This window comes from Pezoporus flaviventris, unplaced genomic scaffold (genome assembly GCF_033815535.1).
Source record: "Pezoporus flaviventris isolate CSIRO_AGI_PZ_B2104156 unplaced genomic scaffold, CSIRO_AGI_Pfla_v1 ptg000046l, whole genome shotgun sequence".
Taxonomy (NCBI): Eukaryota; Metazoa; Chordata; class Aves; order Psittaciformes; family Psittacidae; genus Pezoporus; species Pezoporus flaviventris.
The window spans coordinates 1,467,997-1,483,844 of record NW_026892594.1 but is presented as its reverse complement, the minus strand read 5'-3'; the positions used below and the strand labels follow the sequence as shown (position 1 = coordinate 1,483,844).

Here is a 15,848-nt window from a genome sequence, read left to right as displayed (position 1 = left end):
GGAGAGGGGCTTTGGACAAGGGCCTGTAGGGCCAGGCCAAGGGGAATGGCTTTAACCTGCCCGAGGGGAGACTGAGATGAGCTCTTAGGCAGAAGCTCTTCCCTGTGAGGATGCTGAGGCGCTGGCACAGGGTGCCCAGAGAAGCTGTGGCTGCCCCATCCCTGGCAGTGTTCAAGGCCAGGTTGGACACAGGGGCTTGGAGCAAGCTGCTCTAGTGGAAGGTGTCCCTGCCCGTGGCAGGGGTTGGAGCTGGAGGAGCTTTGAGGTCGCTTCCAACCCAAACCACTCTGGGATTCTGTGAGATTTTAGCAATTAAGATAAAAAAGCAATATGTAAATAGAGAAGCTGTCGTATCATAGACTCAGAGAACTGTAGTAACTGTGCCCTGGACCAGTATCTCACTTTACTCCTTTTGGTTATGCTCAGTCTGATCAAGCTCAGGGCAGCCCATATGTACATGTAGTACTGTATGTGTATTATATGGTAGATAATTATGACATAACTATACAGTAATTATGTATTACAATATGCATGCATTTTGATATTAGGCATTATAGATAAAGTATGTTTGATTATACAAGAAACCTTAATATATTCTAGATACTCTGCAGGTAATTAATATGCAATATAGCATGGACTATACATATAACATGCTATATATGATATATAACATGCTATATATGATATATAACATGCTATATATGATATATAACATGCTATATATGATATATAACATGCTATATATGATATATATGTGATAAACTTAATGTTTTCTTTTATTTCATTTGCTTTCCTTCCTGCTTTCACAGTCTCCAGTGGAGGGAACATGCTCAGCGTGTTCTGCAGCATGGGAGCCTCCAGTCTCATCCTGCTCTGCCACTGGGGCTTTGCCTTAACTAAAGCATCTTCTGTTTTCCAGGGTAACAAAGGGCAAGGAGGTGTTAAAGGGGAAAAGGTGAGACTGGCAGCACTGGAGTGCAGAGTAGGGGGGAAGAAGCTCTGGCTGGTTTTGGGCTCAGGACAGAGCAGTTGAGGTACCTGGCTGGAGATCCAGAGGGAGGGATTTGAGATCTCCCCTAAAGGTTCTCCCAATTTGACCAGATATAACTGGACCACGTAGGTACATGCCACATAACTGTAGGGTTCAAGGAGCTTGCAGCTTGAGGATAGACCTTGCCCCAGTGGCAGATCCCCAGGACAGCCTGCAGCAAGCAAACACTGCCAAACCAACCTGGAATTCTCTCTGACGGTCCATGCTGAGTATCACAGGTTGCTTTTATTGAGCTGTGTTTCAGGTTTACAGCTCCCGCAGCTGCACTTGCATTTAGTTATCACCTCAAAGATAAAAAATCACCTCAAAGATCAAAAGAGGCAGCAATATTTCTTCCTAAGAATAGCTATAAAAGTAGGCTGAGTGCTCCCTGAGTCAGTGCTCCTTGCAGGAGCTTACAACAGGTCCATATACTCACAGCTTCCAGTTCTGAGCAGATTCATGGGGCTGGGTTATGGAAAGCACTGACCTGGTCTTGTAGCTCCCATGCATCTCATGAGTATCTCCATACCTTTTCTTGCTTGCAAAGGACCATCTTTGGTAGCTTTACCTGGTGTGAGAGCTTGCAGCTCTCCGCTTGGTCTCCTGCTAGATGGCAATAAGGCATCCTGGAGATAGGCATCCAATCATAGAATAGTTAGGGTTGGAAAGGACCTTAAGACCACACAGGGATTTCTGTCTCTCACCTAAGAGTCCTTATAGCCAATCTGTCTTGTAGTGAGTGAAAGACTGGGGTGAAGATCTCCTTCTTCTCTCTGGCTGGGAGCTTCTCACTGCAGAAGAGACCAGAAGTTGCTGACTCTGATTTCAGCCTGATGGAAATTCTCTTTTGATGTCTTACAGGGACTCCCAGGACCTCCAGGGCAGAAAGGAGACCAAGTAAGCAAAGCAGTAAGAGCACAATATGTTTCAGTAGCTCAGGTGAAGCTGTCCTGACTGTCCCAGCTTGTTCCATGGGTGCAGCTTTTGCAAGCACTGTTGAGTGTGTTTGTACATGGATGAAGCCAGCAGGGAGGTGCTTAAGCTCAGCATCTCCTCTCTGTTTTGCCCTTGTGCTTCTGAGATGAGTTTTGAGCCGTTTTAAGGAACAGATGGGGGAAGGCAATGGGCAGATATTTTTCATTGCCCCTGATTGTTCATTTTATGTCCTTTTGCCTTGCAGGGAAACCCAGGATTTCCAGGTGCTCCAGCTATGGGGGTAACTATGAACAAATTACAGCCCTTCTCGTGATATAGCTATAAGGCATCACCACCAGCAGTGCCCGTAGACCAAGAGAGATGTGTCCCACTGAACTGCAGGAAGAACTAACAGACCCTTTCCCTGCCCCTCCAGCCTTCTGCTCCCTTGATCCACTTCCTGTATTCCCAGCCATTGCACCCCAGTCGCCCACTGTCTTCTCAAAGGAGCTTCACTGCTATTCAGGAAACACAAGGATAAAGCCTCCCACCACTGAAACACTGTGCTCCAGGCCTATTCTTCTGCTCTAGCTCCTCATTCCCTATGGGGATGCTTTGGTCCCTGCTGAAGAAGCACTGCTCTTCATGTCCCTCCAAATGCTAGGGCAGCTTTGAGGTGAAACCTTGGTGGTGGCCACCTCTGCGTGCCCCATGGCGTTGCTGCAAGGGCTGTGGGAGCACATGAAGGTTGCACTGAGGACTGAGATCCATCACCAGGACAAACTGATGTGTCCTGGAGGATGCTGGAATGAGCAGGGACGTTGCTGTCTGAAGGTTGGTCCTTGGTGTGTGTTAGAGAAGGCTACAGCAGAGAAGAGAAGGCTACCAATAACACACATGAATGATCATTCAGTCCCATCTCTGGAGCCAAAACCTATTGAAGTTGGTGGGGTTCCTCACAAGCTTCACTGGGATTGGGATTTGGCTTGTTTTTTCTAGCCATAAGTGTTGGTCATGGGTTTCCTATCCCATAGCAAGTCTGAGATTCTCTTGCGTTGGAAAAGGTAACATGAATAGACCCACCTTTGAACATCCTTGTCCTAAATAAGGGAGCATTTCTGTGATTTATCCTCAGGTTTTGGGACCTCCAGGAAAGAAAGGTGTCAGGGTAAGTCCATTAATCAGCACTGCTTGAAACTTAGGTGAGATCTTTGCCTGAAACAGGGAAGGTTGTACCATGCTTCACCATCTGAATCATATCTCCCTTGTGATTGACTAGGAGGAGAGGTTGAAATAGTAGCAACAGTCTTGCCCTGCTGGTATTTCTTTGCTTTTATGAACATTTTGTACCTGTCATTCCCTTCCTAGCCCTAGTCTGCAGGGAAAACTGGGATTTCCATGTGCTAGTTTTGGAAGGGAAACATCACTCAAGTGCAAATCCAGCCACTCACGGAAGCTGGTTTCCAACCAAGGGAGGCATTGACATAAAATCAAAGCAGAACTGAGGCTGGAAGGGACTTCTGAAGGTCTCTAATCCTATCTATTGCTCGAAATAGACCCCACTTCAAAGCAGGGTCGGGTTGCTCAGGACCTTGTGTGCTGGGCATCCCCAGGGATGGAGATTTCTCCATGTCTTTAGTTCCCTCAAGCAGCATTTGGCCTCCCCATGACTGGAGGGAATTGAATTTCTCAACCCAAGAAGATCTCCTCCATACCCCCTTTACTCCATATGGATGAGTTTTGTACTTTTCCTTGTGCTTGGATGTTGGAGCAATCTCCCTTCATTAGTCTTACTGCCCAGACTGCTTAACATTGGTTAGCAAAGTGTCTCTATTCCTTCAGACTGGCTGCATTAGGAAGTGGGCTGGGTTTTTTGCAGTGGCCTCATGATGGAATGTGGCCTGGATTATGTTACATATTTAAGGTAATGATAACCTCGTTGCCAACCTTCAGAGAAATAAAAGATCTGGATTTTATCCTGCTTATGCCACTATAAATGTACATTTGGTGCTTTACAGCATACCAGTTGCATGGCTGGGGAGGGTCTAACTCCTGTGATGAGTTTTGTATGGCAGAAGACCAGGTACCACAGAGAAAGCTTCAATGTAAACCCAAAATTGAGTGGATGGGGTGATGGAATGGTTTTCAGAGTGCATTGGAAGTGCAAAATGCAGCTCAAGGGAGCCAGATGAACAGGGCTTCCTGCACGGTATTATTAACTTTGGGAATGCCTTTATGTATGTAGGGAGACATTGGACCAGCTGGGGCCTTGGGACCACAAGGAGACAAAGGAATCCAAGGAGACAAAGGAGAGAAGGTAACGCACTTGCTTTTCTTGGTGCATCCTTTACGTGTAGAAGGGTTTATTTTGTTCATGTGCACAAAGGAAACTCTGAGGCAGATGGAATTCCCTCCCAGCTCTTGCTACCAAGGAGCACCCATGTGCTGAAAGCCAAGGGGGGACTTGTCCCATGTAGAAGTCAAAAGCTCCTTGAAAGGATGTCAGCGAGAGATGCAGTCACCAGAGCTCAGGTCAGGCAGCTGCCCATGGTTGCAGATGAGTAGGATCTGCTCTGTCCTTTCCTGAAGCTTCAGGTGTGGAGATTTGTGTCCTGAGCTTGGAAGCTGCTCTGGTGCGATGCTGTTACCTCCTTCTGAATCTTGCTTAGCACCAAACACAGTTACAGGAAGGATGGGAAGCAGGCTGACCCTTGAAGGGACTGCAAAATGGTGCTGAGGTTAAGACTGCCAACAGTGAGCTTGGCATAGGATGTGTTCCCAAGAGTGCAGTAATGAGCAGAGCAGGGTCATGTCACCACACTGTGTGCATAGGGATGGAAGAATTGCAGCCAAGATCTGCAGGATCAGGATGGGGAAAGTGAGGCACGTGCTGGATTCCTCAAATAGAACTCTAGTGAAGGTTGGATATCCACAACAGCATCTCTCAGAAGCAGCAAGAAGTGTGGTTAGGAGGGAAGAGGGACCATGTTGGAGCAAGTCCAGAGGAGGCCACGAGGTTGATCAGGGGCTGGAGCACCTCCTGTATGAAGACAGGCTGAGAACATTGGGGCTGTTCAGCCTGGAGAAGAGAAGCTGTGTGGAGACCTCAGAGCAGCTTCCAGTGTCTGAAGGGGGCTACAAGGATGCTGGAGAGGGACTCTTCATCAGGGACTGGAGTGATAGGACAAGGGGTGATGGGTTCAAAGTGAAACAGGGGAAGTTCAGGTTGGAGATAAGGCAGAAGCTCTTCCCTGTGAGGGTGCTGAGGCGCTGGCACAGGGTGCCCAGAGAAGCTGTGGCTGCCCCATCCCTGCCAGTGTTCAAGGCCAGGTTGGACACAGGGGCTTGGAGCAAGCTGCTCTAGTGGAAGGTGTTCCTGCCTGTGGCAGGAGTTGGAACTGGATGAGCTTTAAGGTCCCTTCCAACACAAACCAGTCTGGGGTTCTATATGGTGGCCATAAAGGCAGCACCAGCACAGGATTTATCTCTTGCTGCGTCTCTGTTGTACATAGAGTTGCATTACGCTGATACACACATCACCATTGATTTTTGCAGGGAAGTCCAGGTTTCGGCATTCCTGGTCAACCTGGTCTAAAGGGAGACCCAGGCGACAGGGTGAGTGGGGCAAGAGGCTGGATGTGGAAAGGGGAGGGCAAAGAAGGCAACTTGGGAGCTTCAGAGACAGAATCTGTCACTTCCATGTATGTGAATTTGCTGGGCTTCATTCCTAAGGGAGTTAATACTGAGGTGGTGACAAGGAGCTGGGCTCCCACCCTGTGTTTGATGAGCCCATGGTGGTTTTGTGTGATGGGGTTTGTCTTCCACAGTCAGTGCAAAGGGGTGCAGAGAGAGGATCACTCATGAGCATGCAAGAGGGCACAGATGGTCAGTGCTCAGCTGGTAACTCTGCAAACAGCAGAGCCAAGGAAGCCCCATTTACAAAGGTTTCATGTCCTAAAAGAGAACTTGAGCTTTATCTTCCTACTTTTGTGTCCAAGAAGGTGCAAGCTTCTGTTGGCTCCCATGTGAGTTTGCTGATATCTAGTAAGGGTTGGGTTAATGCCTCGGTGTGCCCTTCTTACATGGGCATCAACAGTCCCATTGATTTTAAAGCAGCAAAATGGTGCAAAGCTAACATCTTTGTGGTCCTCAGCCTTCTATCAAAGGTGGGCAACAAAGTATTAATGGTTCCAAAGAGCAGCTTTGCAGCAGTGAGCCTGATGTTTGCACCCTTTAGATACAACAGAAGGACCTTCATCTGAAATCCGGTACCTAAATTCCAATACCTAAAGGGGTTACAGGAAAGCTGGAGGGGGGCTTTGGACAAGGGCCTGTAGGGCCAGGCCAAGGGGAATGGCTTTAACCTGCCAGAGGGGAGACTGAGATGAGCTCTTAGGCAGAAGCTCTTCCCTGTGAGGGTGCTGAGGCGCTGGCACAGGGTGCCCAGAGAAGCTGTGGCTGCCCCATCCCTGGCAGTGTTCAAGGCCAGGTTGGACACAGGGGCTTGGAGCAAGCTGCTCCAGTGGAAGGTGTTCCTGCCTGTGGCAGGGGTTGGAGCTGGAGGAGCTTTAAGGTCCCTTCCAACCCAAACCAGTCTGGGATCCTATGAGATTATTCTACCTGTATCATTCTTTCCATGTGACTAATGGCCTCTATCTCTGCAGGGAAATGTAGGTTTGTCTGGCAAACCAGGGCAGAAGGTGAGTGTGTGCAGTGATTGCAACGTGTAAAGCATTGCATCAGACTGATGTCTGTGTCACCCAAGGCAACTTGAGTCAGTGGTGGTTTATCATTGCCATGGGGCTTGTGTCGAAACACGGGGAGGGCTCAAACACTGAAAGATCCAAACAGGTCCTGCTTTGCTCGAGTCTCTGTGTGACACACAGAGCCCTGCATAGAATAGCAATGAAAAGATGCTCTTCAATCTTTAACAAGCCCTTAAAAAACCCTGCAAATCCTGGCTTTTAGGATTCCTCCTTGCAAAGGTTCTAAAACGGTCGAGAGAAGCATCCCTAATGTGGTGTTCAGTGAATCTGTCTCGCTGTGAGCATTTCTCAAAGAGCATTGCTCCCCAGGCTTGGCTGAAGGAACATATGGATCTGGGACATGTTACAGCGTGATGCATACATAGCCCAATGAATAGGATATCCAGTCTGGATCAGCTTCATGGGCATGGAGAAACTGGATGTCAAAAGAAGTAAAGGAGAGACATCAAAGACAGGATGTGTTAATGCAGTTGCAAAGCAGAAAAGGCAGCAAAGGGTATTTTGGGTTGGGATGAGGCATGGTGAGGTGGTTGAGTGATGAGGAAGGTGACTTTGACAAAGATCAGTCAGGACAGATGTGTAAGTACCCATCAATGAGAGCTCAACTGGTTTTACACTGGAATACTTAAAACATGGAGGGGGAGCTGATCCTGTGTCCACACCATGCTCTCAAGACAGGACCCATCTCCTGGGTCTCTGCTAATGGGCCACCTCAGCTGAGCTGCAGAGCTTCCTGGAGGTGGAGAACCTCACAAAGGTCTGTCCTGCAGTGTCTGCCAAGGCTGGTTGTGTAGTCTGGATGGACTGCATTAGAGATGGATGCTTTCCAGCCTAACCCACTGAGCAAGCACTATAAACACAGCCCATCCTAGCACAGGGTAATGCTCTGAGCCCAAACTTCAGTCAGGAGCATGGAAGCAATTGCATGGCTATAGGACCTGGGCATGCTGTCTGAATCTGCCCTGCAGTGTCTGAAGTATGAGGACAATGAAACGCAGAAGAGGAATGTAACAACAGTCTTGTTTTCTTTAGGGGGATACAGGTCTGAAGGGACAGAAAGGTGAACCAGGATTACCTGGGAAACCAGGCAAGACCGGACAAAGAGGTAAAGATGTAAGTAGAAGCTATCAATCCAGTCAGATTGATGTCATGCTGAAGGCCTTGGTGTACTGCTCTGCACCAAGCTAACAAACCCACGTTATGCCCTTGCAGTAGCAAGTAGGAACAAGTGACAAGATGGGACCACTCATTCATCTTCTACAGGTTGGGGAAGAGACAGGTCTCAACACAACAGTGGTCAACAAACAGGAGTGGACAAACTGCCTCTGATTAGACGTGGTGGTTTGCTCATCAAGGGTTCTAATGTCTCCTTTGATCTGTCTGCTCTTCCATTGCAAGTGAGGAGGCAGATCCTTTGCAGGTTGTCATCAGGGTGTGCTTTAGGCCATGTTTATTCATGATGTTATTCAACATCATGTTTTTTCATCGTTGAGTCATGGAACTAGGGAACTAGCACAGTGTGCAGCCACAACAGCCCTCAAGGGCTTGCTTGTGGTTTGAGGGCCTAATAGGATCAAACAAGGTGGCCCCTCACAAATGCATCATAACTGGCTTCTGGAAAGCCTCTGCTAACCACAGGCAGTGAAGACGTCTCTTTAGTTCAAAGGACTGAGTTGGTCCCTCAACATCAAGTGGAATGGGATCATCAAGGGAAGCCACGTTTCTGATCCTGAGGCTCCACATCCTGACTTCAGTCACTGGTGATGTCAAAGCAAGAGCTCTTAACCTGAATAGGAAAGGAGGGTAAAAAGGACTTGGTCACAGGTGGAAGTGAAACCCGGCACTTGTGCATTGTGTTGTAGGGAGAAGCAGGGAGGAAAGGCACCTCTGGGACCAAGGTAATCAATGGGGAGCCCACAACTTCCAGAGTTATATGGGGACCAAATGCAGCTCAGAGCTGGAGCTGTGGGTATAGTGGTGTAGAGAGGGAATGCACTGAGTGAAGATCCATCCAGCCCAGCATCTCCGAGGGAGACCAACATCCCTGGACATCTTTAGAACAATACAAAAGCAGGATGTCCTCTGTGAGAGGTGATGTCTCATGGGTTGGATAGCCCTTGGAAGACTTTGCTTCCGTTAATTCCCAGCCCACATAAACCTTTATCACCCTCAAAACCCTGGGCAAGGCACTGCACACGTTAATGAAACAGCAGCTGGAAAACAAATCACTTTGGTTTGTTCTGAAGCTGACCCTGCTCATCATATTCCCTGTTTACTTGTACTTAGGTTAGATGAGACCATGAAGAATCCCCTTCATCTTGCCCTTGGCTTTTCTTTCTCTTTCTTTAGCTTTGGTTTTATCTTTCAAAGCTGCAGGCTGAAAACGAAAGGCCAAAAAAACAGCTAAACTGTGCTTTCTTTGGGAGATAGTTCTTTCTGCTCTGCAGCTGATGTAGGAAACAGACTGCCATAAATAACAGTGGGGTTTGGTGGAAAGAACCGCATTCTGCCTCCAAATATGAACACTCTACCGTCACCCTACACCTTCCGCCCCATTTACTTCATTTATGGGACTGCTGGAAAACACCATCCCTAACTTAAGACATCCCATAAACCTGTCTTTGTCCTGGCTTTCCAAACATTAAGAATGCCAAAGAGGAGATCTAACCTGCCTTAGAGCCACTGAATGGTAGGTGTGCTCGGTTGCTTCCCATTAAACTTTTCCTCCGGGTTTAAGTGCAGTAAAATTAGTACCACCAATGAAGGTTCAACCTGATGGAAGCGAGCTTTTAAAAGCTATTACTCCTCTCTTTTAGGGGGAAGCTGGTGTCCCTGGAGAGCCAGGAAAGAGAGGAATCAGGGTAATAATTGCTATTACTATCATTTTCTGACCAGATTACAATGGAGCATCAGAGGAGGTTGCTCCTTCCCTCTCCATCCCAATGGAAGTCCCCACTTAGAAACGTCCATGTGCATGAAAAGCCACGGAGGGGATAACATTCTTGTTGGATTTACTTTCCTGAGCTGCTGGAAGCTCTATTTCTGTTTGCTTCCCCAAATCCTTTCTTACAGGGTCCACGAGGGCTCCCAGGACGGCCTGGAGAGAAGGGGATAAAAGGCGACACCGGACAACCTGGAAAGGATGTAAGGCAATCCCTAAAGGAGCAGTTGAGAGAGGGTGGACTTGAGATAGTGCAATGCCAATTGAAGAAAACCCTATTCTTCTTCGGCCTTACAGTCTGCAAGGCACAGAAAGCTCCCTCCCTGTCTTTTGGGGAAGGGCATCTCCTCTTCATAGGGAAGATCAGTGCTGTGTTTCCCTCTTGCTTGATTACCTAGAGCACAGATTAAAGAGCAGGATGGGCACTGGGGGGTTCTGAGAGTACAAAACCTTCCTCAGACCCACGCTGTTGGAAACAAAATGCTTCTCACTCTGGTGGGTAAGGGAAGGAAATTATGCACTTATGCATTGTGCGATCTCCCTCTCATAGCTTTGGGAAGCCCTAAGACTTTGGGAAGCATTGTCAGAGGTCTCAAAGACATGGTGTTTCTGCAAACGTTGTGAAACTGAGTAGAGGGAAGTCCCTGCTGAGCCTTCCCACCGAGGCAGAGGTTCATAATCCCACCCCTTATCACGTATCAGAGAACCCTTCACAGGAGAGATGTTGAAACCCAGATTTCATTAGCTCAAAGATGGGCTTCTTAATCCATCAAATGCTTATCTGGCAAGAGGCTGCTGAGACCTCCTGCCATGGCTTGTTTTTATCCTGTTTCTTTCTCCACCTCCTAGGGAATCACTGGAGAGAAGGGAGACAAGGGTGAATCTGTAGGTTTGCACATTCCCATTTATAACCTTGCATGAGAAAGAGTCTGTTTGGGGGCTCAAATGTTGAATTGCACCACTCACTCTTGGGTTTTGGGGTGGGGGTGTCTTCCTAGGGTGAGCCTGGGCTGCCTGGCACTCCTGGAAGCACTGTGAGTAACACCTGCTGCTGTTGACTTACACGTTTGTTCAGGGAAGGGATGCACTGGGATTTATCATGAATCGTGGGTACCACAGAGGGCACATTGCCATGTATTGCTTTCAACCATGCATGTTATGACATGGATTTCCCTTCTAGCCTTATCAAAGGTGCAAAGCGATGCAGCTAGCTCCTCTCAGCATGAATCCCTCCACAAGTGGTGTGTTACTGATGCTGCAAGAAGACTGTGACACAGAAACACCTAAAAGCTTGCTTTTCTTGGCAGGTATCTTCTCTGGAGACCACCATCACCCTGAAAGGTGACAAGGTAAGAGCTCCTGGCTGGAGAAGATGGGTGTTGAAGCTCAGTGTGTGATTATTTTCCACATGTTGTATATTTTGTAGCTTCGTTACTTTTGTAAGACAGGGTTTTCAAACATAGCCTGAAACTCCAAGTTTCTTAAGCAAATACTCGCAGTTCCCACCACTAGCAGCAAAGATCCTTCAAACACAAAGCATCATCCTCTTCATCAGGGACTGCAGTGACAGGACAAGGGGTGATGGGTTCAAACTGAAACAGGGGAAGTTCAGGTTGGAGATAAGGCAGAAGCTCTTCCCTGTGAGGGTGCTGAGGCGCTGGCACAGGGTGCCCAGAGAAGCTGTGGCTGCCCCATCCCTGGCAGTGTTCAAGGCCAAGGGGCTTGGAGCAAGCTGCTCTAGTGGAAGGTGTGCCTGACCATGGCAGAGGGCTGGAACTGGGTGAGCTTTAAGGTCCTTTCCAACCCAAACTGTTCTGTGATTCTAAGAGCAGAGCTGCTCCAAATTTAACTTCATTGTGTGAATTAGTGTGATAGTTACAAGACAAGGCTGGTTGGTCCATCTGGAAAAGGTGCTGTTAGTCTGGGGCCACCAAGCAAGAAATGCCACAATGTATGATGAAACCACCGTCTCCACTAGCAATTGTAGAGGGATCAAAGAACTAACATGTTCCTTCTGGTTTACAGGGGGATCGTGGGAGGGATGGATTGAAAGGCGAAAGAGGTCCTCCCGGCCCAAAGGTATGTTCTGATTGCATGGATCATCTTTGTGTTGATGCCATTGTGTTGGGGAGGGGTAGAGCATCCATCTCACATCTCTTCTGGCTCTCTAAAAGGTTGGGTTTTCAAAGCAGAGTTTCTGAGATGGGCTCAGAAGCGTGTGCTCACACTGATGATGTAGTCCTACAACTCGATTAAGCAGATACACAATATTCAGGTCAGAAGATGTTGTTCGGGAGTTGAATGGAATAAAGTTCTAAACTGTTCAGGAATGTTTCCTTCCTTTCCTCACCGCTGCAAGTTGAAGAACACATCAGAAAGGGATGGAAGAAATGGCTTCTGATACCACACACATCTAGGGAACTTTAGAGGTGGGACCAACTCCTTCAGTCAATGGAGAGGAAAAGGGTACAGAAAGCAGCACCAGTGGGTACAGGTAGATCTCCTGACTGGCATGAGATCCAGCTCATTGTAAAGGCAAAGACTTATCCAGGAGCCTCAGATGTACCCAGTTCAACCGGCACACCACTGTGGTTCCTGCACCTCGTGGAGATGCATCCTTAACCTTGGCATGGAGCTGCAGCACCACCGAGGCCTTCCTGGTGCCCTTCATTCCACCGGAATCTGTCAATGCAGACACCAGATTTCAGTGAAATGAAGCCCATCAGAGGGGCAGGTCACCCCCACCTCAGCAGATGTCCCTTGCTGGACCTCCCAGGCCATTGCAGCTCATCTGTAGCTTCATCTTTGATGGTGGCCCAGGATCACTCACATAGAGAGTGTCACCATGAGGGCAAGGAGAGATGGACAGCCTGACTATGCGACTTGCTCTTGGGTATCCAACCCATATTTGACCCAGACTGCATGTGAAGTAGGGCCACCAGCACCACTGGCCACATCCAGAAGGCACTGTCAACCATGATGGCACCTTGGCCACCCTTCTCTTTGCTGCTACCTCTGCACTGCTGCCACCACAGTGACAGCATTGGTGGCACTGAGGGGCCTAAAAACCTTTGCTTCTTTACGTGTTGAACATAGCCAAGAGTTGGAGAAGGGGATGTTGCAAAGCTCTGGTTCAAACCTCACTTTGATGATGCTCTTGTCTGGCTCTGGTCCATGCCTGCCCTATGTATGCAGCCAGCATTTGTATCCAACGGAGGAGTGAAGGAGCCCATTGACCAGGGTAGGATTGAGCCTGATGGGGCTTAATCTAGGGTTATAGCATCAGCTGGTAGCAGAGTAAGGGCCACATATGTGACTCTTGCCCCTTCTCAGAGCTTCTCTTCTTGCTGCTCATTGGGATAATGACTTAGTTAATGAGTTGTTCTTGTTCATTTGAAGGGAGAACCAGGTCCACCAGGCAAAGGAGTGGAAATGCAGGTAAATAAGATTTATAGAGCATATTGATGTTGGAAACACCTCCCTCTGTCTGGGGTTAGGGTGCCAGATGGGACCCGGTTTGGGTCCATCAGCTTAGCTGTCAGCCACCCCCAGCACCAGCTTCCTGGTCTGGACAAGAGAGGAGAAGTTCTGACCCTTCTTTCCTCTTGCAGGATCTGGAGAGGCTTTTTGAAGCAAATGGTATCAAGGTAGGAATGCTTTGACCCTCTTCTGACAAGGTGATTGTAATTGAGCTTTTCCATCTACTCCCTCTGGCCTTCTGGAGATGATGTGTGCTCACCTGGGTCCAGCACTGCACTCACAAGAAGGCAGGGTTATTGCATGTCCTTTTACAGCTTGCCATGCTGTATCGCAGAGATGCTGCGAGGGCTGGAGCAGCTCTGCTCTGGAGCCAGGCTGAGAGAGCTGGGCTGGGTCAGCCTGGAGAAGAGAAGGCTCCTGAAGGGGAGACCTGAGAGCAGCTCCAGTGCCTAAAGGGGCTGCAGGAAAGCTGGAGAGGGGCTTTGGACAGGGGCCTGTAGGGACAGGCCAAGGGGAATGGCTTTAACCTGCCAGAGGGGAGACTGAGATGAGCTCTTAGGCAGGAGGGTGCACTATGCTACTGCCTTAATGGTCTCTACTGATTGCAGCTGGCACTGCTGAAGGACCTCTCCAACGCGCTCCTGCGGGATGGGCTGGATGTGCTGGTGCAGCAGCTCAGCGGCTCCAAGACAAGCCAGACCTCCATGAGAAAGCCAGCAGCTCTGCATGTCATTGAGCACAGTGTGAGTATTGTCATCTGTCAGCCTTGGGGCACACAGACCTTGGAGGAAATGAGATGCAGAAATGAGTCATTGAAGGATTCAGGGTCACCTCTGTCATTAAGCAGGTTGTGGTGACTTGAAGCCACTTTAAGAAACAGTTAAGCTGGAAGAGGCTAATGGCCCATATCAGGATTTTGGATCTTCAGGTTAAACTGATGGGATTGCAAAACACTCTTTCCAGTGAAAATAAAGGAATCAGTCTACCGTTATTGTTGATGGAAGTAGCTAGAAGCCATGGAATCGTAGAATGGTTTGTGTTGGAAAAGACCTTAAAGCTCCTCCAGCTCCAACCCCTGCCACGGGCAGGGACACCTTCCACTAGAGCAGCTTGCTCCAAGCCCCTGTGTCCAACCTGGCCTCGAACACTGCCAGGGATGGGGCAGCCACAGCTTCTCTGGGCACCCTGTGCCAGCGCCTCAGCACCCTCACAGGGAAGAGCTTCTGCCTTATCTCCAACCTGAACTTCCCCTGTTTCACTTTGAACCCATCACCCCTTGTCCTATCACTACAGTCCCTGATGAACAGCCCCTCTCCAGCATCCATCTGTTCTGCTGTTTATTTTCACCTCGGGGAGTCTGCAGACCCTGGCACCCTAAACTGATTCTCCACCTGCAGGCTCTGTGCTGCTTCTGTCACTTCCATGCTGACTGGGGCATCATGAGTAGTATCAAACACCAGTGAATCCTGCAACATCAAGTGGGAGATGTGGTGATGACAAACTTGAGCTCCAAGGACTCACATGTGATGAGCTCATTTCAGTGTTTAAAGGATGGTTACAAAGATGATGGACATAGCCTTGGGTGATATGGTCTAGTGTGAGGTGTCCCTGCCAGTGGCAGGGGATTGGAACTGGGTGATCTTAAGGTCCTTTCCAACCCAAACCACTCTATGATTCTATGAAGTGTAGATCTATGCTCCATCTGGTCTGGGGCAGAAATAATATTAGGAGATTGCATATCAAATGTGTACAAGCTTCTTGTGAGCTTCTGTGTTCCAGGGATACCTTCTCCTGATCCTCATCCTCCCTTCCTTTCTACCCTTGTCTTCTGAGCAAAAAACAGCATAGATTTGGCTGGTTTCAAGCCATCCCATGCTGGTTACATGCTGAACACACCCTGCAACTTCTCCTCACTTGGAGGCTGTAATCAAGGTGCATCTCTCCTGCCTTGGCAAGAATAGATCCAATCCTGCTGTTAGATTGGATTGAGACTGCACAAGAGAAGAGTCCTTCCCATGACTCCGCAGCCCTCATTTGCTTCAGTAACCAGGCTAACTGCTATAGATGATCTAGTCACCTGCATCCTTTGCAACTTCAAGCAACAGATTGTGTTGATGGGAATTAGGAATTTGTTAGCAATTTAAAGGCCAATTCTCCATGCTGGACCCAAACTGCAGCACACCTCCATGAATGACATCATAGGGCTATATCCAGGTCATCTCATAGCTGCTGGAGGAGTCATGGATCTTAATCTGCCTGATCAGACAGTCCTGATAAGAGATAGTCCAGGAAATAGTGCCTGCAGCAGTGGTGGGGCTTTGCTCATCCTCTTCAGGACAGCCAAGAAGTGACTCACTCTCCATAAGCCCTTGTGGGTCACTGGTGGGAAATGCTGTCTCTAACTGGAGCACAAGAGCTGTTTGGAGCCAGCTCCTGGTGCTTTTCTCTTCCTCTGTGGTTGGTTCAGTGATGACCCTGTTGCTCAGGCACTTAGGCAAGGTGAGACAGGCTCATCCCTTCTCAGCTCCAGGCTCCTGCTGCGGTCTCAGGTGAGATGTGTTGCTTGTCAGGATCATTGCAACCTGGATGATGGTAGCACTTTAGGAGCTTGAGAGGGCATGAAGTGCTCACCAGTAGATGTGTTTGCACCAGGAGACACAAACTGGATGTATACCAGCACCCCAAACTGCTGGGATTTGAGGTACAGGGACAC

The 15,848-nt window shown here is 48.6% G+C and overlaps 1 protein-coding gene across 1 annotated transcript in view; it reads left to right on the top strand.

Annotated features, from left to right (window-relative positions):
• LOC133276786 (collagen alpha-1(VII) chain-like) overlaps positions 1-15,848 on the top strand; it is a 121,908-nt gene that overhangs the window by 46,240 nt on the left and 59,820 nt on the right. The window contains exons 34-50 of the mRNA XM_061467946.1: positions 920-955; positions 1,895-1,930; positions 2,214-2,249; positions 3,084-3,116; positions 4,194-4,265; positions 5,504-5,563; positions 6,613-6,648; positions 7,747-7,827; positions 8,577-8,612; positions 9,531-9,575; positions 9,787-9,858; positions 10,505-10,540; positions 10,963-11,004; positions 11,681-11,734; positions 13,055-13,093; positions 13,267-13,302; positions 13,744-13,878. Coding sequence (XP_061323930.1) covers positions 920-955; positions 1,895-1,930; positions 2,214-2,249; positions 3,084-3,116; positions 4,194-4,265; positions 5,504-5,563; positions 6,613-6,648; positions 7,747-7,827; positions 8,577-8,612; positions 9,531-9,575; positions 9,787-9,858; positions 10,505-10,540; positions 10,963-11,004; positions 11,681-11,734; positions 13,055-13,093; positions 13,267-13,302; positions 13,744-13,878 — 885 coding nt within the window. The remainder of the gene's footprint in view (positions 1-919; positions 956-1,894; positions 1,931-2,213; positions 2,250-3,083; positions 3,117-4,193; positions 4,266-5,503; positions 5,564-6,612; positions 6,649-7,746; positions 7,828-8,576; positions 8,613-9,530; positions 9,576-9,786; positions 9,859-10,504; positions 10,541-10,962; positions 11,005-11,680; positions 11,735-13,054; positions 13,094-13,266; positions 13,303-13,743; positions 13,879-15,848) is intronic.